The 23,589-nt window shown below is 38.4% G+C and overlaps 1 protein-coding gene across 1 annotated transcript in view; it reads left to right on the plus strand.

Annotated features, from left to right (window-relative positions):
* Nucleotides 1-23,589, plus strand: part of CUBN (cubilin) — a 273,653-nt gene that overhangs the window by 205,945 nt on the left and 44,119 nt on the right. Inside the window, exons 55-58 of the mRNA XM_032474139.1 lie at nt 5,656-5,812; nt 7,859-8,008; nt 17,783-17,983; nt 18,784-18,913. Of these exons, the coding sequence (XP_032330030.1) occupies nt 5,656-5,812; nt 7,859-8,008; nt 17,783-17,983; nt 18,784-18,913 (638 nt within the window). The remainder of the gene's footprint in view (nt 1-5,655; nt 5,813-7,858; nt 8,009-17,782; nt 17,984-18,783; nt 18,914-23,589) is intronic.

Below are 23,589 nucleotides of genomic sequence, written 5' to 3' on the forward strand. Positions count from 1 at the left end.
AACCTCCACCATTAGGAGTTCAAATCTGAACCACAGTGCCCTTTGCCCTGTGAACTTCATTTGCTAATACATAAACAAAGATCTTTAATTTAGGAGGGTGTCTGGCCTTATGAAATTCTCATGAGCATCTATAGTTCTTTCTCTCTTTCTTTTCTTTTTCTGTTCTAATGGACCCTTAAGGACAAAATGAATGAAAGTTACCATGACAGGCAGCAGAGCATCCTATAAAAATTTCAGAAGGCTGGACATGTATTTAGTGCCAGTCTCCACCTTTAGCCTTAAACACCCATAAGTCGAAAAGACAAGGAGGGACCCACATAAAATGATGGCCGGGGGCAGTCAGTCAGGCTCTGTTCCTTTAAAGTTAGAAATGTGGCTCCTGTGGCACTTACATCCCCTTTCAGTGACTTACGCCATGACTGTATCATAAATTCATTCCATCTGTGCTATTTTGCATCTTATATGTTATATCTCTAAGAGGCTCTATGCCTTTGAGTGGAAAGAACATTGGCCTTTGGTTCCCATTAGCCTGGACCCCACATCACTTGCATTTACACCTACATGTTCCTCTATGAGCTGATTAAACATTTGGGCTTTGAATTACTCAGCCATAAAATGAAGAGAATAATTCCTAGTTTAGTGGGACTGTTTTAAGCATGAGAAGTAATGGGACAGAATAACAGAAACAGTGCTCAGTACTTGGAACATAAAACCACCTAACGAGTAGAAACAGCTTGTATTGGTCAGTGTTGGTATTATTTAACATCACCTCTCAAATTATGTTTTACATCTAACTCATCCATGCACGCTGCTTAAATAAAAATCCCAGACTTACATATGATACACATATACTAGAACTCAGTGAATGAACACTTTCCCTAATTGCTTTTTTCATGACACAAATAAATTCTCTCTCTCATGGACTAACATCAAATGTACAGATGCAGGTAAAGTCTCGCAAGATCTTCAGTTGTAAAATGGAATCTGAAAAGTAATTTAGGCTTATTTCTCCTCTGGATCAAATGGAAATCCCTCTGACATCAGGCGAGGCCAGCACCACTGGCAGGTGGGATCAGTTTGGAGCTCTGCCAAAACTAAGTGGCCTGGGAGATGCCCTCTTGTTTTTCTCCTGCCAGCCTGAGACTCCTGTTTTTGCCAAGAGATACTGAGGTGGGTGAGCAAAACCAGTGAGAGGGGCCTGGCTACTGAAATTAACCCTTAACCTCACACCTTATACAAAAAGGAACTCAAAATAGACCATGAACTGATAGGTAAAATACACAGCTATAAACTTCCAGAGGGAAAAAAGAGCAGAAAATCTTTGGGACCTAAATATAGATGAAAAGTTCTTAGACTGAACATCAAAAGAATAATCCATGAAAGAGAAAATTAATACATTTTACCTCATCAAAATGAAAAATCCTTTGCTCTGTGAAAGCCTCTATGAAGAGATGAAAAGAAAACCTGGAAACTGGGAGAAAAGATTTCCAAACACTTGCCCTGATCACAGACTAGTATATAAAATATAGACGGAACTCTCACACCCAACAGTAAAAATAAAGAGTCCCATTAGAATATGGGCAGAAGGTATGAACTGATATTTTACCAAAGAGGATATTTGGGTGGGAAATAAACATATGAAGGTGCTCAGCATCCCTAGCCCTTAGGAAAGATAAGAACTAAAAACACAGTGAGATATTGCTGCACACCTGTCAGAATGCAAAACACAGTGACAACACCAAATCCTGGCAAGGATGCAGAGCAGCTGTACCACTTTTTCATCACTGGTGGGAACTTAGAATGGCCCAGCCCCTTTGAAAAATAGTTTGGCAGTTTCTTATGCTTTTTCTGCATCTATTGAGATGATCATGTGATTTTTGGCCTTTCTTTTGTTGATGTGGTGTGTCACATGGATTGATTTGCGTATGTTGAACCATCCTCCTGCCCCTGGGATGAATCCAACTTGATTGTAGTGTATGATCTTTTTTATGTGTTGTTGGATTCTATTTGCTAATGTTTTGTTGAGAAGTTTTGCATCTGTGTTCATCAAAGATACTGGCCTGTCATTTTCCTTTTTGGTAGTGTCCTTGTCTGGTTTTGGTATCAGGGTGATGGTGGCTTCATAGAATGAGTTTGGGAGTGTTCCTTCCTCTTCAATCTTTTGGAAGAGTTTGAGAAGGATCAGTGTGAGTTCTTGTTTGTATGTTTGGTGGAATTCCCCAGTGAAGCCTTCTGATCTGGGCAGTTTCTTATAAAACTACACATACACCTACCATAAGATCTAGCCATTGCACCCTAGGCATTTATCCCAGTCATGCAAACTGTGTCTACACAAAAACCTGTATACAAATGTTCATAGCAGTTTTATTGGCAATACATAAAAACTGGAATCAGTGAAAATGTCCTTCAGTGGGTGAATGGTTCAATGAACTCTGGTGCATGCATACCGTGGAGTACAACTCGCCAGTTAAAAACAAACTCTTGATGTTACCAAAGACAAGCTCACATGCCCGCTGCACCATGAGGCCAAACAAACTGAAACATTGAAGTTTGGAGCTGAGAAGGTTTATTGCAGGGCCAAACAAGGAGGATGGGGTGGCTCATGCCTAAGAAAACCCCAAACTCCCCAAAGGATTTCATCAAAGTATATTTAAAGGCCAGGTGAGAGAGAGGAGTCCCACGGTATGTGATCAGCTCGTGCACAATTCTCCGGTTGGTTGATTGATGTGGAAGTAACAGGGCAGTCAATACCATCAACCCCCAGGCACCAAAAGGTCTGGGGACAATGCACCCTCGATCATCAAGTAGTTAATTTCTTCCCTTTGGTGATGGTTTTAAGTATCTGAAAAACTCAGTAAATATAAATGGGATACTATTATCTGGGTGCCTCAGGGAGGAGCTGCAGCAGAGGATATGGGGAGGGGTCTGACCATGGAAGACCCCACAGGGTCCTCCTTGGTTATACTGACAGGCTAACAATTTGAAAAAATCACCAAGGAGTTATTCCAAGTGAAGAAAGCCAATCCCAAAAGGTTACACACTCTACTGTTCCATTTATGTAATATTTTTGAAATGACAGTATTCAGAAGTGGAGGACAGACTGCCAGAGGTTAGGAAGATGGAGATGTAGAAAGGAATCGTGTGTGGTCATAACAGAGCAAGTCTAGGGAGCCTTGGCATTGGAGGTGTTCATTATCTTGAATGTGGTGGTGTGTAACTGGGCTATAACCGGATACACACATACACACGTGTGAACACAAGTATAACTGGGGAACTGATCAGATGCAGGCACTGTGTCAATGTCAACATCCTGGTTAGGATATTATACTATAGTTTTGCAAGATGTCGATATTGGAGGAAACTGGGAAATGTGTACAAGGGATTTCTTTATATCTTACAACTGCATGTGAATCTGCTGGTACTCAATAAATGTTATTTTTTTTAGAAAATTGTTTGAGTGGTAAGATGTCACATGTAGCCAGGTTGAACTGTACCAACTTTAAGAAAAGTCAAAAAGTTTTTGACAATTTTGTCACATTTTGTAGATCCAGTATCATTTAAATTAGTTCTAGGTTGGATAGCCAATGAAATGTGTTCTTGACTGATGAGCCGGCAATGGATATTTAATAACTCTTTACCATTATTATCATTATAACACCTATGTTCTTGGGCCAAAAAGAAGCCATGTCAGACCCATAATTAATGACTTTAGGAAAGTGTAAGCCCTTGAGGATTCTTGAAGCCCTTAATTGAAGAACTTGAGATTCTTTCTTAAAAGTTTTAGCTCATTTCACTTTGCCTTTTTTAGTGATATTTGTGAAAATAGAAATATATGTAGCTAGCTCTCTCTCAGTCCTGTTTATAATTTTACAAAATGTGGGTAGAAAACTTCCATATACTGTTTCCATGGATAGTTAAGGGGACATTTCTTTCCCAACTTTTTTTTTTTTTTTATCTTAGCTATTTGGCAGAATAGCTTCACATGTGTTTTCGGTAGCTACAGCCCCAGGCACCTCCTGTATCTAATAAACGGCAAATATAATTTGTCTTCAGTAAAATCCAGTAAGCTGGATATGCAGTGTTTGACAGTCAGTTGAAATGATACAGCTTTAAAGAGCCGAGAGTAAATCAGCGCTCTGAATCAGTGCTACCTCACGCCCGTTCCTGTAGGGCTAATTTGCTAATAGAAACATGTTTCACAGCTGGATGTGTTTATTGCTTTGTTTGAGGAATATTCCTGCAAATGCTATGTTTGGAATGAGTCATTTGATGTGAATAGTCTAGTTAGGCTAATCCAAACCCAGTTACCTTCTTGCCTTTTTGGACCAGATAATTCTTAGTTGGGGGTGGGGGGAGGTTGGGGAGGGGCATCATAGGATGTTTAGCAGCGTCCCTGGCCCCTACCCACTACATGCCACCCCCCACCCCAAATGTGACAATCAGAAATGCCTCCAGACATCACCAAATGCCCCTGGAGAGGGCAAAATTGCTCCCGGTTGAGTCTCACTGGTTAAATATGTTTAATAGCCTTTCCCGTGATCATGTGCATTCACTACCTAATATCAGTATTTTTCTTGAGTGACTCAGCACTTTCCATGCCTGATCTCCTGTCTGAACTACTGCAGACTCCCAGCATCCTCTCCTCTCCTCCTCTTCCCCTTGAGCCTGCCCCTCCCAGCAGCTCCTGCCAGAGACATGGCCAGGATCTCTGACCTGCCACGGCGCCTGCACAGAGTCCGCAGCCTGGCTCCTCACTCACTTTCTGGCCTCTTTGCACTAGACCTGCCCCTTCCTGCCACTGGGCTCACCTCCCCCCAGGTCAGGTAAAGCCCCTTCTTATATCCTCTCCACAGCTCTACAACAGCTCCCTTTTGCACTTCAACATGTGCAAAATGATTAATGCACTATGTGCACTATGATTAATGTCCTTCCCTAGACCAGTTAGGATTGGTTTGACTTGGAAATTTTGAAACTCATGATTTATTCCCCAGCAACTGTTTTTCAAATGAGCGTATTGGTTGCTTCTTTTAAAGTGACCAGACCCAGACCACCTGGTCTTCAGTGAATTGCACGGTGACTGAATCTCATCCTTTCTTCAAAATGAACCTTAAAAATTCAACACTACCAGGAAGTCTTCCATGATTTATCTCAGTTCATGGTAATTACATGTAGACTTGAAATTCATGTCTGCTTTCTTCATGCTTTACAAATATATTAATCTCTATGGGCTTCTGGCTTGGTAAATGTCCTCTACTTGCAGTCCAGAGTTTGCCAGCCACCCAGGACAAATGGTAGACCCCACGGTATTATCCATGCTGGTCTGTCTCCCTTGCACCCACCAAGCTCAGCTAGATCAGGTCAACTAGGAGAAGGCAAGAGGATTGGTAGTGGGTAGTGATTGATTTAAAAAAAAATCATTGCCTAGCTACACAAAAGTGAACACAGTCTCCTTGACAGAATCAAGAGCGGGCTGTGCTGTAAACAAGCAGCTTAAAGAAATGATTCTCAAAAGAAAATATTGCAGATTTGCATGTGTTGTATTTACTGTTAAGTTTAGGTCTGTATACACCTGAGTACCATTATTTTCCAGCCTAAGCACATTTAAACACTGATGGGAAAACCAGGAGCACTAAGTCATGTTTGTGGCTCTGCCAGGTATGGGCGGGAGCGCAGGAGGCCGACAGGGCCCTGATGGCCACGAGCTGTGGGAACGTGGCTCCCGGTGCCATCGTCACTCCAGGAAACGCGTTCACTGCTGTGTTCCAGTCTCAGGAGGCCCCGGCTCAGGGCTTCTCTGCATCCTTCATGAGCCGTAAGTAGCACTAAAAACCAAACAGAGAGGTCCTTCAAAGGGTGTGGCTGCCACAGGCAGGCGTGGGGAGAGGTGTGGGGTCTGCTCCAGGGTTGGCTGGAGCTGAGGGTTCCAGGAGAAGAGCCTGGGCAGGTCACCTAATCCTGAAAGTGCACCCTTTCTGCAAAATCAGCAAGAATGGAACTGAATTTAACCCTAGGTCAGGAAAGAAGTGTCTGAAATTAGCCCTACAATCCACAGTGGGGCAGGAGTTGGGCAGAAGCCGGCAGTAATTACTAGACAGTCACTGTGCCCAGCCTGTACCCACTGCCTACCTGCAACCGAGTCACCTGGCACTGTAAAAGCACGCTGAGTCGTGGGCCTCACCCCGAGCCTTTCTGAATTCAGATTTTCCCTGCCTAGGGCCTTATGTGGTTAGTTCTCACCCAGCTAATTGCCATGCTCAGTCAACCTTGGGAGTCACTTTTTTCAGGATTTTCCCTTCCTTCTGTGATGACTACTCACAAATTAGATTAGCAGGACATGGAACAGTTTTCAAGTCTGAGAAATAATGGTGTGTGTGCCTGTTGGCCGAATGAAATCAAATAGCTGCTAACTGCAAACCACTGCTTAGGGAAAAGCTTGGTGAAAGGAATTAGAGGAAACAGTGCAGAGAACAGGTATTTCCGACATGAGTAAGAGTCGGGTGTAACGGAAGTAACACAAGACAACCCCAGACCTAATTTGAGGTCTTCACTTGGTTTGTTGTATCTGCGAATGTGTGTGTTTTAATATCAGTTTAAAAGGATACTGTTATTTCCCTCAGTGATAGGTAGGGAGTGTGTGGATTAACTAGTTAGTAGTTACATGAAAACAAATGTCATTTTAGTGGTAAAGTTAGTTGTCTTTATTTCTAACACCAGGATCCATGTGAGAATTTGAGATATGGTATGTATGTACGATGGAATACTACTTAGCCATAAAGAATAAAATTTTGCCATTTGCAACAACAGGGATGGACTTAGAGGGTATTATGTTAAGTGAAATAAGTCAGACAGAGAAAGACAAATACTGTATGATATCACTTATACAGGGAACCTAAAAAATACAACAAACTAGTGAATATAACAAAAAAAGAAACAGATACAGAGGACTAAGTAGTGGTTACCAGGGGGAGGGGCAACATAGCGGTAGGGGACCAAGAGATACAAACTACTGTGTATAAAATAAGCGACAAGGACATGTTGTACAACACAGGGAATATAGCCAATATTTCATAAAACTACAAGTGGAGCATGAGCTTTAAAAAATGTGAATCACTATATTGTACACTTGTAACTTATACAATAATGTACATTAACTCTACTTCAATAAAAAATGAAAAAATTTAAAGAGTTGGGACTAATAAATTCAACCATTTTTAAAAAGAAGGTATTGTTTTTATGGCCAGATAGCAATAGCAATGAAAATAGCATATCTTTCTATAGTACATTCTAAGGGTGGGGAAGGTATAGCTCAGTGGTAGAGTGCATGCTTAGCATGCACAAGGTCCTGGGTTCAATCCCCAGTACCTCCATTAAAATAAATGAGTGAGTAAATAAACCTAATTACCTCCCCCCAAAACCAAACAAAAAAGCAAAACAAAACAAAAAAAAATTAATTAAATATTTTTAAAAACAAAACAAAAAATAAAACTTCTTAGTGTACTGATCTGGTACAAATCAAGTTTCATCAGTTTTATTTCTTTAGCTACATGAACCCTATTCAATCTTTGCTAAGTCATCCCTTCTTTAGTGTCTTAAAATTAAGTGATTTGCAATGGATTTGTGGTAAAATCCACTGAGGCCAAAACTCTGCATCATTTTCTCAAAATATTCAATGTTCTCAATTTGCTTGGATATTTGTTTTTAAATCAGAGCTCCATTCTCTTAGTTATTTCTTCCTCTTGGAGTATCTCAGGAAATATATCTCTAGAGAGTTTAGGAAATTTGAGGCTTTCCTTCACTGATAAAAAGATACTATATGTGAGAACAAATGTTCTCGTGACCCATTTTTCTTCCCCTGTAGTATGTGGAAGGACGTTCACTAACCCTTCAGATTACATCGTTTCTCCAAACTATCCAAAACAATATGACAACAACATGAACTGCACCTACATCATAGAAGCCGATCCTCTGTCCGTGGTCCTCTTGACTTTTGTGTCTTTCCATCTAGAAGGTAAGTTTATTCTTATGTAAACTACAGTTGCTTCTTAAATGAACGTGTGGGAAGTAGAGGCAGAGATAGTCTAAAAATCACCATTTAAAGAAAATATTAAAAATGTTACAGTGGAGTTGATGTAAGTGTGATTAAAATTCCATCCAATGTTTTAAGAACATATACACCATCCTGCATATTCCACTCAGAGGTGGAAAAAATAACCCAAGAGCTTTAAGAACAGAAGCATCATATAAATGGCTTAAAGTAAGTTGAAATCTACTATATGTTAATTACAGTCTCTAATTTATTCATTTGTGTTTATTCTACATATGTAAATGTGCCTACACAAAGTCACATGCACACACACTAAACTAACTGAGTCAGTCAGTGCTCCATAAATGTTGATAGGTGAATGAATTGATAAAATGAATAAATATCTGTTCTAATCTCATTAAATATAACCATGGGACACCGTTTCATCTCCTTTTTCATCTCCATCAATCGCACGGGGATTGAGAAACCCTAACCTCAGTGCCCCTTTGAATTCATTCCCTGGCTTTTGGAAATGGACTCTTGGCAAAGGGTACAGGGGAGCTGCTGGTTTGGGCCGGGCTCTGACTACAATAAACACAACATGACATCTAAGGAGAGGTACCCCACTGCAGAAAAGAGATCCCTTCAAGTAGACAGGCATTTTCAACTGCTCAGTCACATTAGTATTTTTTACAAATTAATTTCCTGGTTTTAAATCACAATTAATCTGTACATTTATCAGGCTTCCTCTGTATAATCAAACTTTCTTTCTGTTTGGGTTAGTCTCCCATGGCAGTGAAAAGTTAAACTTCACAAAGTATTCTACAGTATTCAGCACGTGGGAAATTTATGCTTCATAAAAACAGAAATGACATGTCAGTGCTGTGCATTGATAAATTATACCAAGCCTCTCTCAGTTGATCCTTTTTCTATGACCTCCTTTTCCTGCATCTCTATAAGTTGTGGTTTTTTGCACAGGTTGGCTAGAAAATGCCAAGTATGGGTTGATGAATGTCACCATAAAAATGGACTATGGAGTAAAATAGAATTTTTCCAGCATTTACTAGCACAAAATTCCAGTAATATAAAAAAATGTTCATGATATATAAAGTATTAGGGGAAGGTAAAACAGTTTATATAAAAGATCCAATTTTTTTAATTTAAAATAACCTGTGTGAATAAAATCTGTAAAGCTCTTAAGCAGCATGTAGAGTCGCTACTACCGAGTTATAGGTTTGTAGGTGATATTTATTTTCTTTATCCCTTTTCTATTATTCCTATAATTGAAGGAAAGTTATTTGAATAAAAGAGGAAAAACATGTGGCTTCGGTTGTGCATTTGTATGAACATTTGTTCTCATTAAATTGCAGAAGCACAAGAATGTCATGTGCCTATATCATTTAGAAAAGGAAGTGCTGGTAAATATACTGTATAATAAAAGTCCTGCCAGTACCAATGGTATATGTATTATTACAAGGGAACCTGTACTGACCCCAAAGAGCAGCTCCCTGAGTTTAGCAGACTAGGTGTGACTAGAGGGGTGAGTATACTGTGAATGACCTGATGGGGGGTGGGGTGTGTGCTGGGAGAAGCGGACACAATTCTAGGATGCATCTCAGTGCCATGTTGGCCACTTACTTACATAGCTTTGTCCAAATTACTTAATCTTTCTGATAATCACTGTAATTTTTAAAAACTATAAAATGGTAGTTATGAAAGTCAAATCATGTCTATAGACACATACTTTGTGAACCCTCATTCATCAGAGTGGCCATTGCTTGGTTATTTTTGCTGCCACCAGTCAGGATCTTCAGACACACCCTTGTACAAGTCACCTGAGAACAGATAGTTGGTTTTGCCAGATTAAGTGATTTCCCTTTTACGAATGGATTTGCTAATTTTTACCCAGTTAAAGAGACTGTTGTTTTTTTTTTTTGTAAGATGATATCCTTATGATGATGTCTTGCGACATTTCCAGTGTTACAAGCACTCGGCATTTTCAAACAGCTAAGAGAGTAATTTCTGGCTTAGATTTATTGAATTGTGATGATTCCCAAAAAGGGCAACATTAATCAGATTTATTTTGTAATTGGATTCTTATTAGTAATCATATTACCTCCCACCTCTTCTAAGCGAGTCTGAGGAATTCATGTACGGTGCATCGTGATAAAACTGAGAATTGCTCTCAGGAAAAATCACAGCTTTTTTGGTGGGAGCCTTGGTCTTCCCAGCCAGAGAATGGTTTCTGAGGGATGGTCCAAATGACTAGGCATTTCTCAGCCCAAGCTGGCCAGCAGAGTCCGCATTGACCTGGGTGGAGATGAAGGGTCTGGATCTGCTCTTTGGGTGGGCCACTGGCACAAAAGGTGGATCTGTCAAGAAAAAAATGAGCTGTCCCGGGCTACAAAATACTATGGGGAAACACACTTGCCCATACATTGTATCTGCTAAACCCCGACAGCTGGTGAGGAAAGGTTTTACCCTTCAGGCTAGTGAACTGGTTACTGAGCTACACGCTGGTGTGCTGGGGAGGTTACAAATGTTCGGTGACCTACTTTCCATTAAAATAAGTTGCTCTAAAAGTGTGTTCTGGTATTTTGTCTTGGCCTAAGTTTCTTTTTCTCTTTATTATTACATTTCCAATACTACTCATTCCACCAGCTACAGACTCCTCTTCTTTTCCATATAATCACTACTGAACTGTAAAAATTCCAGGGAAAGTAATCAAAAGTCATGGAAGACATTTCCATTTGAGCATTTACAAGACTTTTTAAAAAAATGTTATCTCAAGACTAAAATGGCTCTTGGCCCTTTTAACAGTGTCTCCAAAACTTGAAAAATAAAATAGAGATTAGACAAATTCAAAATGTTGTTTTGGTCAAAAATGAAACACCAGAAACAGACAAAAGCCGACAACAAACCATGAGGGTGAATCCATCAATGTTTGGACTTATTTTGGAATCAGATGTTATCAAATGAATACTTATTTTATTTTCTCAAATATTGAACAGCCTAAAAGTATATTTTTCTGTTTTCACTATTCATGTGGACAAGTAGATGCCTCCAAGTTGCTGGGAAGTTTATAGGCTTTTTTTTTTTTTTAACTTTATAGATAAAGAAAAAACACTTAGCAGATGAGATAACCTAAGGCAAGCCAGTGCCTTCAGTGCCTTAATTTTCCTATCATTAAAATTAGGTAATAACATTGACTCACCTTGGTAATAATGAGGGCTTTACAAATTTTTAACTAGAAAAATCCTACCTCTAGACAAATTGTAAACTCGGTTTTTCTCAGATCTGGAGCATCTCTAGATAAGAATTGGATAGAGAGCAGTGCTTTAGCACAGAAAATGGGGAGGACCAATGCAGATGCTTTTTGCTTACTGTCCTCTAGAGACGGCCTTCAAGGTCCCCCTGAATTCTCCCTCATTCACTTAGAAGTCCTAGTTTACAGGCTATACCTAATAAAAAAAAGAAGAAAATTTACTTTTAGATTTTTCCTTTTGCCCTTTTTCCACCAAAAAGCACGACAATTAGTTTCGGCAGTTTTAGTTACCATTTCCCCTCCATTTAATCTAAGGGGTTTTTTTGTTTGTTTTTTGTTATTTTTTTTAAGTGGCATTATCCAGCTACTCACAATTTCTTTGCTTTGCTTTCTCAGTTGTTTCTCAAGAAATCAGAACATAGGCCCGTTTCACAATACATTATGTTAGAAAGCATTGGGCAATGATTCCTGTGAAATAGTTCCTATTGGTATTTTCCTCAAATTGGCCAAGCCCCAGAGGAGACGGTTTAGTTATGTGGGATTCTTTGCTTGCCTGTGTTTCAAGACAGCCTTCACGCTCTGTGGAGCTTAGTCTAACCTACCGCCCTCTTCTCCCTCCCACAAACCATTCCTCCATTGAGGAATGTCAGGGCTACTGGGAGCTGCCCCCGGATTCACATCCCTTTTCCAAGAGCCCTTGGCTGTTTTACTGAAAAGACTTTATCTTATCTGCAATATGAAACTATTTCAACCAAAAGGATTTTTCACTATTTCTAGTCTTCTTTGGCACCTCTCCCTTTCTATCTGTGACTCTGAAGGAAAATTGCAGTCTAAATCTACATTACACAAGTTTATGTTTATTTGCTGAGTTCCTCATCCTTGGTTTCCTTTCAGTTCTCTCGAAGTTCTTGGAATCATGATGAAATCCAGAACTGAACATTGCTCTCTGTAATAAAGCCCAGAAGAATGGGATAAAAAAATTATATTTCAGTACATTGGCTAGAGCCTTACCCATTTCAAATAATAAATGTATTTTAAGGTTTTTCAGAAGGATGGAAAATAGTCAGAAAAACAAGTCATGGAGAATTGTTTTGCACCTCAGAGATTTGAATAGTAAATATCCCCCAAATCCTTTCCTGAAGACAGTATTAAGAATGAGTGTAGGTCCTTGTCCCCTGACACGGGCTCTTGTCCGTGGAGACAGCATCATTCAGCTTCCACGTACTGCTCTCCCTGACAGGTTCTCTGATTGAATGCCACCTCTTGGTCAGCTCAACTTTGATATCCATTTTGCTCCTTGAAGAACCTTTTTTAAACCTTGACTAAATTCTTTTCTCTCCCTAGAAGACCATCATCCTAGCTGCATTTAACTGTATTCTACTTGAGAATTTTGTGTATATTTTGGTTATATATTCAATTGGTTCCCCTATGATTATGGGAAGGTGTTTAATATCATTATTTTCTCATGTCTGTGGTCTTTGTCACCAAGTGTCTTCTCATTGAAGAATCAGACTGATGTCTTTGAGCTAATGCAGTGAGGTGATATGTAGAACTTGAGAAAAAGATGTACATGGTTGAATTACTTGATGTCTGCTGACATATTTATATCTCATTTCCTTGTATATTACATTGTTAATGCTAACCTTGATATGTTCTTAGACTTCAGGTAACTTTAAAAATTATGATATTATGTAATACTTGATTTCTTATGGATGGAATTTGGAAGAGCATCCTACCTTAAAGAAATGACTACTGGGAAGGACACAAGGATGTTTTAATCATTAAGCAACTTGCCAAATATGATAAATTTCACAATTTTTGAGCCAGGCTTTAAGAATGAGCAGATTGTCTTGAACGGTTTGCTCAGTTATTTGATGATCTGTTGTCATCTACAAAAATATTATAATCTCCTCTCAACTTCCTCTGCCCCTCCTTATTGTTGAATACAGGCCTTTTGTAAACAGCTAGTGAGTTTTGGTTATGTCTCAGTATAGATATACAACTGCTATTTCATGAATGAACTTTCTGTAATTGAACTAGTTCCTTTCAGTTTTGAAACATAATCAAGTATGACACACTTTCCCTTATCTTTCATAGCCTTTCCATAATTTTCTAATACAATCACCATTGTAATAGTCTATATCATTGAAGATTTGAAAAATTAACTCTTTAATACTTAAAGGATATCTCCAAGGCAGGCCATTTGACCCGTGTAGAGCTGAGATTTTAATCTAGTGTCAACAATATTTCCTTTCATTCTATGATTTTGCTTTTATGACTTTATATATTATTGCTGGCTAAAGATATTTTTATAGTTCATAATATTCTTTGAATCTCAAACTCACCCCCATTGAATGTTTCATTTTCCAGTGGAGCTTTTGTTTTTTCCAAACAAATCTGTTTTTTTTTTTTTAATAAGACAAGGTTATAATTATTGTACAAAACTTGGCAGTATTTAAAGCATGGGTCTGAATTTAATGTATTTCTTTTTTGTCCTATTTTTCCAACATTATATTTCTTCTGATTACATGGTAATGTCATTGAAGTAAAATCTTTCATATTTTTAACTTGTAGATTTATGCCCAATTAGAAGCATTTCTATTCCAAGACTTTCAAAAGAAGGAATTCTTTGGGGTTAATTTAATAAATATATCTTGAATTGATAACCTCATAATTTCTTCAAGATGTATAGAAGCATAGCTAAAAAGCCAAATGTGTTCCTAAAATGACTTAAGATTTAAAGGCATAGATATTTTCTGATAAAAAATACCAATTTTTCTCTAAGATAATATACCCAGAAAGGGGAGAAGATTTTTGATGTACCCATATGTAAAAAAGAAAATGTGTACATCAAGATTCTTTCAGTTAAAAGTGGTAGAGTGTCTTCAAGTTTGCTTTGACATAGAGTTTATAGGAAGGACAGTGAGTTACCTCATCTCATCAAAGGAAGGTATAAAAATAAGAACGGGAACAATAGACTTCTGGAACAAGCAGAAGCAGTAACAAGAAGCCTTCGGAACCCTGTCTTTTCTCCTCTGTTCTCTTTCTGCGTGTCAACTTCATTTTCCCTTGTTACAGCCCAGCTTCCTACCGCAGTCAGGAGAGCAACTGCTGATGTTTTCGAGTTGAACATACTTGGCTCCTACTATTAACTCCCTTCTACTCAGTTACAGTTTGAACACATCTGGTTGGCCGAGATTGGGTCTGACATCCTACCTCGGAGTAATCAGTCAATCTATCAACAGTGCTCAGGATGGTGGGGTTCTATTAAAAACAAAAACAAAAACAAAAACAAAAACAAAAACAAAAACAAAAACCAGCCATGATTATGATTAGGATAATCCATACTGCATCCATTAGGAGTTTTATGGCACAATTAACAGGAAACCGAATCCAGCCTGGCTTAAACCTAAAAGAGTAATACATTGGTTTTACTTCTAGAAGACCTCAAAGTTGAGTGGGCCTCATATCTGCTTAGTCTAGCACTTGAGTTATGTCATCAGATATATTTCTATTCTCACTCTGTGCTACTCCAGTGTAGCTGGCTGGCTTCTCTCCTGGCTGGAGGGTAGCTGCCCTTACACTGGGGCTCGTGTGCCCCTCACGCACATCCAGGAAGAGAGAGGATGTCCATCCAGTGGCATGCTGGAGATGGCTTGTACCATCTTGCAAGGGTCAACCGTGCTCTCTATTCCAAATTCTGCATTTAATTACCTTATGTTAGTAGCTTGAAATTGGCTATCCTGGGAGTATTTACACTACAGAAATTAGCAAATGCTGCAGATCAGGACTTTTTTCCTTCCTTCAGAGGGTTGCTTGTTACATTTACCAGCACACCACTGTCTATTCCAGATCTCAAGAGTCTTGAAGTTTGCTCTCTAATTGGATTGGCTTAGGTCACATGCCCACCCTTGAACCAAGATCTAGTGCCAGGAGACTTGAAATTATAAAGTAAATATATACCATGGTTCCTTTAATTTAGAAGAGTATTCTAATAGCAAATAGACAGTCTGATATTAGACTCCATTATATCATAGTTATGTGTTTATATAATGTAATGTAGTTTTGGTCAGTTCCAATGGGGAATTTTAAGTAGGTAAAATGTACCTTTGTGTGTGTGTGTGTGTGTGTGTGTGTGTAGGTGTTAGATACATGTTCAAGTTAGCATCTAGAAGAGATAAAAAATGTTTTTTTTTTTTGTCATTGAGAACATGAAAAGTATTCCACATCATTAGTCATCAGAACAAAGTAAATTACATACCATGATGTACAATTCCACACTCAACAGAGTGAATAAAATTAAAAAGACTGACAATATCAAATGATGGCAAGCTTGCAGAATGACTGAAAGCATCATACATTCTTGATGAGAAGATGTAATCACTTGGAAGAATTTGATTGGCAGCTTCTTATGGAATTAAATATACAGCTAATTTATGGCCCAGCTTTTCGACTCCTAGGTATTTACCCAAGAGAAATGAAAGCTTATGACTATTCTAATATCTAGAATATAAAAGAACTCTTACAACTCAACAACAAAAAACATATAACCCAGTTTAAAAATGGCAAAGGATTTGAATAGACATTTCTTCAGAGATGCACAAGTGGCCAATGAGCACATGCAAAGATACTCAGCATTGTTAGTCATAGGGAAACGCAAATCAAAACCACAGTGGGCTACCACTTCATACTCACTAGGATGGCTAAATTAAAAAGACAGACAATAGTAAGTGTTGACGAGGATGTAGGAAGTTAGCACACTCTTGCTGGTTCTGATTGCTGATATGGTGCTAAAATGGTGCAGCCTATTTGGCTGATAGGTCCTCCAAACGTTAAACATAGAGTTACCATATAAGTCAGCAATTCTGCTCCTACTTATTTACCCAAGAGATTGAAAACATACATCCACACAAATCCTTGTACATGAACACCTCTAGCAGCACCATTCATAATAACCAAAAGATAGAAACAAACCAAACGTCCATCAACTCCTGACTGGATAAACAAAATGTGGTTTATCCATACAATGGAATATTATTGAGCTTGGAATGAATGAAATGTTGATGTGTGCTACAACATGGATGAACGTCAAAAAAACAGCATGTTAAGTAAAAGCATCCAGTCACAAAAGGCCCGATGTATGATCCTGTTTATGTGAAATGTCCAGAGTAGACAAATCCACAAAGACTAAAAGTAGGTGAGTGGTTCCCTGGACTTGGAGGGCAGTCAAGAGGCAAGGGGAATAGGGCGTGACTGTTAATGAGCACAGGGTTTCCCTACAGGGTGATGAAAATGTAGAATTGAGGAAACATCAGATACCTAATGTGCTGTGGAGATGTGAATTGGCAATAACACTTTTCCAGAGGACTTGGATAAGCCTGAAAAAGAATCTCACCTTAGTACCAGTAACTCAACTTCTAAAAAATGTATTTAATGAAATGAGAAACTTCTGCAAATATTTATATATGAGAATATTTGTTTCAATAGTATTTTTAGTCATAAAAAAGTGGAAAAGATAGAAATATTGAGCAGATTAACTGAACATAGCATGGCTCATCTGTATTTTCAGATTTGACAGATGCATTAAATTCAATGTTTCAAATGAATATTTAACCACATAAAATGCATGATGTTATTTTATGTTAATAAAACTTAGATTACGAAAGACCGTTCTCAAGATGATCCGAATTAATGTTTCAATAGTATAATTCACCCACAAAAATGACTGGGTAATTTGTAGTAATAAAAGATTTTAATTCTTTTGTTTATTCTGTTTTGTATTTCTCTTTGGAATGGGTTGGAGTCCATCTGTTTTATAATTAGAGAACAAAACGATGATATGTATTTTATGGTCATGAAACTCTAGTTAATATTGTTTGTGTGAACATTTATAACAGTTCTTTTTATAAAGATTAAGGAATTCCTAGTTGCCTCTTGATGGTAGGAGTCCTTTGTCTGCATATAAGCTTCAAGTTACAGCAGGGTTTCTCAGCAGCAGAACGATTGGCATTTCAGGCTGGGTGATTTTCTTTGTAGTGGGAAGGCAGGGGATCAAGGGCCGCCCTGAGTGTTATAGCATGTTTAGCAGCATCCCTGGCCGCTACCCACTCCTGGCTAGCAGCACACCCCAGCATGACAGCAAACAAAGTCTTCAGCTATTGCCAAATCTCCCTAGGAAGCACAGTTGTCCCCAGTTTATAATCACCAAATTAAAGGAGCCAATTTTTAAGGAAGAATATTCTGCATTGTTTCTAAATAGGATTTATCTGTTCTGAAGTTCAACCTGTTTTCTCATACCTGTGCATGTTTTGCAACTAGGGTAAACATTGTTTTCATCAGGAAACCAGGTTAAACAGCATTTACCCAAATGGCTGTTGATTCTCATTTTAATTTCTATGTAAATTGCATGAATCTTCCTGACGTTTGTGTTTGATTGTTTCTGTTGCTTCTGATCATTATTTACGTTGCTGCTGGTTGTCCCATGCTTTGTACAGCTCGCTCCACCGTAACAGGAAGCTGTGACAATGACGGCGTGCACATTATTAAGGGTTATAACTTATCTTCTACGCCTCTGGCGACGCTCTGTGGGGATGAGATCCTGTCTCCTGTTACCGTCTCTGGTCCAGTGCTGCTTAACTTCTACTCGAATGCACACACCCCGGATTTTGGATTCAAGTTTTCCTATAGGATAACCCGTGAGTGGCCAGAATGATGTAGTTTGGGATTTTCTTTTTTTCTTGATCAATTCCCACAAGGTGTTTTCATTGTGCTTCACACATCACCAACTTGAAGATGCCGAGACTTTAAGAGAAAAAATTATTAATTTGGTGCACGGTCCAAGAATGCTTAAATATTTTCTTTTTTAAAAAAAAATGGGGAGGCCCTCTTCCATGAGCTTTGGCAGGAGTTTTGTTGTAATAATTTAAGTTAGAATGAATGTTCCTGCTCTCTTCATTTTGTTTGTACATTGCAAAAGGTGACTTTTTGGCCTGCACTGTCCAGATGCATATTTCATTTTCCCAAGACACTTTACTCATGTGAAAAGCAATATTTTATACATTTAGAAAAAATATAAGAGAATATTTTTATGATCTTCTGGTGAGGAAAAAATTTTTTAGCAATATGCAAAAAGCACAAGTCCTAAAGGAAAAGATTAATGTATTCAACTGTTACAATTTGTGAATTCTCTACATCAAAAGCAAAGTAAGAAGACAGGTCATAGATTGTACAAAGACCTTTGTAGCTACCAAGACCTTTTCATTCTTTGTAGACAGCTTGATCAACGCTTGTTTAAAAATCATAAGATTCTATTCCCTATTTCAGCGGAAAAATCTGAATTATTTGTAAACACAATAAAGGGAGGCTTCTGTTGCTTTAAGATAAATAATTAATATCTCTCTTGGGGAAAAAGGTACAGTGGTCAGTAATATGTTAAAATTCTTTTCCTCTGCGATGAGTCGTAATTGTTCTCTGCGTGTCCCTGGTCCTGTTGCAGCCTGTGGCGGCGTGTTCAACCTCTCCACTGGAATCGTCAAGAGCCCTTCCTACTCCTATTCTGACTACCCTAACGACATGCGCTGTGTGTACACCATCACCGTCAGAGATGACAGAGTGATTCAGCTCAAGTACGTTGAGGGACCATTGCCTTCTTAAGAAAGTCATTTCAGCTCTACTTACAGAAAAGATACTCCTTTAATGATGCAGAGCACTGATTCTCATCCATGGTGTATGTGGGAATCTGGAGGAAGGGAGAGAGTATATGGTATGGTCTATCCTGGAAACTTGGGAAATGGGCCCCCTGCTCTCCACACAAGCCAAAAGAGATTCAAGGGAAAAACAGGCACTCCACCAGTTAAAAACAATTGTTGTGATTTTCCAGCATTTTCAAAGAAATTTTGTGTAATGGGGTGTAACATTACAAGCCTATCTTGAAATCAGAGGGTGTGGGGAGGGCCAGAGAAAGCAGTTTCCACTTCCTGGGCACTTATTACATCCAAGGAACGTTAATGAAAACATCCACCGTTCTTGTATTTAATTCTTAGAACAGTCATAGGAGGTATATCTTATTAATCTCACTTTATGAATGAGAAAACTGAGGCTGAGAAGTATCAAATAACTTTCCCAAAGTGACACACTATTTAATGAACCGTCAAAATCAGAATTCATATCAGATTTCCTCCCCAAACCGTGTGCTGAAAACTTCCCTGTGCTCTCTCTCAAAGGGTACATTTTCTAACCACTTAAGAAATTCATTTTTATTTGTGTATTGGAACACCTCTAAACTGGTGTTACATGAGGTGTCTTACATCATCAGTAAAACCCGTACTTGATCCTGCCTCCTTCCAACAAGACTGATTACGGGAAAGCAGCCTCCTGTTCTCCTGCGTGGTAATGTTCAAAATTGCTGTCATCTAAGATGAGCTAGTTCTAGCTCCTGTGTTTCAGTGATGAAGAGCATGTGGTAGAAAACCCTGAAAGTTGGTGTAGTTTATGGCAATGCAGCATTTTTTAAATAGAAGTTTAAGAGGCTAGGACCCCTCCTCCCTCCTATATGTCTGTCATCACCTTCTCTCCCCCGAAATCATCAACTCTCTGCAGTTGATCTCTGGGGACCTCCCATGTCACATGGGTCCTTGGACCGTAACAGGTCTCATCAAGCCTGATTTGGTTCCTTTATCAGACCATAAGTGGTCTGCAGGCTGGACCTTGAAGAACCTGCAGGTCCCACCTGGGACTGTTTGTAAAGAAGCTGTGCCCCAAAGCCTAAAAGCCCTTTAAGTCCAGGGAACAAAAGAACCAACAAAAACTGCTGGATGGCCGGGAGCAGGAGGCCTGTGAAGGGAAGCTGAGGGCTGGTTGCTGTCATTTGCTATTGTGGCCCAATATTTGGTTCTTACATGGGTAGGATTGTAGCACATACTATCATGTATGTTTAGATACATGCTTTTTGTTTCCTGCCTGGGCCCTGGGGCTCACCACGGTCAAAGTTCACAGCAGCATGTTTGGAGAATTATTTACTATATTCGTTCTAGGAGCCTACGTTCTATGAAACAGGTACTATTCTAGGCACCACAAAAGTTGTAGACAATCATAAAACATGAATCCTTTTACCAAGGCTCTCAAAATATGCTGGCCTCTTATCTTGATCTCTCTTTGTGGATTTGTGTTGTGGGCACTAAATGTTGTCTATAGAGAGTAAAACTGACTGTAATGTTTTTGGAAACCAACTAGCTATGGTTCAACCTCTTCTTTTACAAGAACGTTAGATGTTACATGTGGTTAAAGAGATTAAGAAATTTTTCATCTTGATTTTTGTCATTTTGAAAACATTTGACCAACCAAAACCTGTTTTAAAAATATTGTATCATTTTTTCTTAAGCTTCTTAAAAGAAATACTTTAATCATGAGTTATTTTCAAATCATTCTATATTGTATGTTATTTCTTACAAAGGCTAGCAAAAATACCAAAAAAAAAAAAAAAAAAAAAAAAAGAAAGAAAGAAAAACCAAAAAATAGCTGAGAAGGAAGACCCTACAGTAATGATGACAGGATATCAAATAATTTAAGCAGTTCAAGAAAAATGAACTATAAAATACCTACCCTAAAATCCTTAAGAAAAGCCATGTAGGAAGGCCTGCTTGTTTGGGAACTCTGGGAATAGTTACAAATAGTGAAAAAACAGAGGGCCTGGATTGAAATACTGTGTTAGACCATAAAAGAAAAGTCAGAGATGTATCTGTCAGGATAGGTTTTAAATGGTAACAAACAAGCCCAAGGCACAGTAGCTTAACTCAACATGTTTATTTCTCACTTGTATGAGTGTGTCCAGTGTGGCCTGACGGGAGGCTTCTCCTATCATGGTCACTTGGCCACCCAGGTTGATGGAAATGCCTTTCTCTGTTTCCTTCCACACTGAGCGCTGCAGTAGAAGGCAGTGTGGCTGATTGAGTAGCAGTTTTTAAAACATCTTCCAAAAGTAATACACATGACTCCTGCTTACATTTCTGGGGTCAAAGCATGTCTCAGGGCCATGTCAAATCTCCAGAGGTACAAGAGGGCAGTCCTAGCACATGTCATGAAGGCTGAGAGCTGTGGAGACCACAGCAATCTGAAGTGTGAATTTCTGAATTTATAGTAATTCCGTGAGACTCAAGAGAATTTAGTTCATTCTTTTCTACCATTGATTTCTTACATTTTTTCTTTTATGAAGAATAACATTTCATATTCCTGGTTTTCACAATCACAATAATGATGATCATTTGTTGTTTTTTGTTGTTTTTGTTTTTGTTTTTTTTTGATCATCTAGTATATGCCAGATACCACAGTTTGGTCTTTATATCTTGTTTTTTGTTTGTTTGTTTGTTTGTTTTTTGTTTTTTATATTTTTTATTGAATAATAGTCATTTTACCATGTTGTGTCAAATTCTAGTGTAGAGCACAATTTTTCAGTTATACATAAACATATATATATTCATTGTCACATTTTTTTTTTGCTATGTGCTACCACAAGATCTTGTATATATTTCCCTGTGCTATACAGTATAATCTTGTTTATCTATTCTACATTTTGAACTCCCAGTCTGTCCCTTCCCACCCGCTACCCCCTTGGCAACCACAAGTTTGTATTCTATGTCTATGAGTCTGTTTCTGTTTTGTATTTATGTTTGGGTTTTTTTTTTTTTTTTTTTTTTGATTCCACATATGAGTGATCTCATACGGTATTTTTCTTTCTCTTTCTGGCTTACTTCACTTAGAGTGACATTCTCCAGGAACATCCATGTTGTTGCAAATGGCATTATGTTGTCGGTTTTTATGGCTGAGTAGTATTCCATTGTATAAATATACCACTTCTTCTTTATCCAGTCACCTGTTGATGGACATTTAGGCTGTTTCCATGTTTTGGCTATTGTAAATAGTGCTGCTATGAACATTGGGGTGCAGGTGTCATCCTGAAGTAGATTTCCTTCTGGATACAAGCCCAGGAGTGGGATTCCTGGGTCATATGGTAAGTCTATTCCTAGTCTTTTGAGGAATCTCCACACTGTTTTCCATAGTGGCTGCACCAAACTGCATTCCCACCAGCAGTGTAGTAGGGTTCCCCTTTCTCCACAGCCTCTCCAGCATTTGTCATTTGTGGATTTTTGAATGATGGCCATTCTGACTGGTGTGAGGTGATACCTCATTGTAGTTTTGATTTGCATTTCTCTGATAATTAGTGATATTGAGCATTTTTTCATGTGCTTTTTGATCATTTGTATGTCTTCCTTGGAGAATTGCTTGTTTAGGTCTTCTGCCCATTTTTGGATTGGGTTGTTTATTTTTTTCTTATTGAGTCGTATGAGCTGCTTATATATTCTGGAGATCAAGCCTTTGTCGGTTTCACTTGCAAAAATTTTCTCCCATTCCGTAGGTTTTCTTCTTGTTTTATTTCTGGTTTCCTTTGCTGTGCAGAAGCTTGTAAGTTTCATTAGGTCCCATTTGTTTATTCTTGCTTTTATTTCTTCTAGGAGAAAATTTTTGAGATGTATGTCAGATAATATTTTGCCTATGTTTTCCTCTAGGAGGTTTATTGTATCTTGTCTTTTGTTTAAGTCTTTAATCCATTTTGAGTTGATTTTTGTATATGGTGTAAGGGAGTGTTCTAGCTTCATTGTTTTACATGCTGCTGTCCAGTTTTCCCAACACCATTTGCTGAAGAGACTGTCTTTATTCCAATGTATATTCTTGCCTCCTTTGTCGAAGATGAGTTGACCAAAAGTTTGTGGGTTCATTTCTGGCTCTTTATTCTGTTCCATTGGTCTATATGTCTGTTTTGGTACCGATACCATGCTGTCTTGATGACTGTAGCTCTATAGTATTGTTGAAGTCTGGGAGAGTTATTCCTCCAGCCTCTTTCTTTCTCTTCAGTAATGCTTTGGCAATTCTAGGTCTTTGATAGTTCCATATGAATTTTATTATGATTTTTTCTAGTTCTGTGAAATATGTTCTGGGTAATTGGATAGGGATTGCATTAAATCTGTAGATTGCCGTGGGCAGTGTGACCATTTTAACAATATTGATTCTTCCAATCCAAGAGCATGGAATATCTTTCCATTTTTTAAAGTCTTCTTTAATTTCCTTCATCAATGGTTTATAGTTTTCTGTGTATAATTCTTTCACCTCCTTGGTTAGATTTATTCCCAGATATTTTATTACTTTGGGTGCTATTTTAAAGGGGATTGTTTCTTTACTTTCTTCTTCTGTTGATTTATCATTAGTGTAAAGAAATGCAACTGATTTTTGAATGTTAATTTTGTAACCT

Source organism: Camelus ferus, chromosome 35 (genome assembly GCF_009834535.1).
Source record: "Camelus ferus isolate YT-003-E chromosome 35, BCGSAC_Cfer_1.0, whole genome shotgun sequence".
NCBI lineage: Eukaryota > Metazoa > Chordata > Mammalia > Artiodactyla > Camelidae > Camelus > Camelus ferus.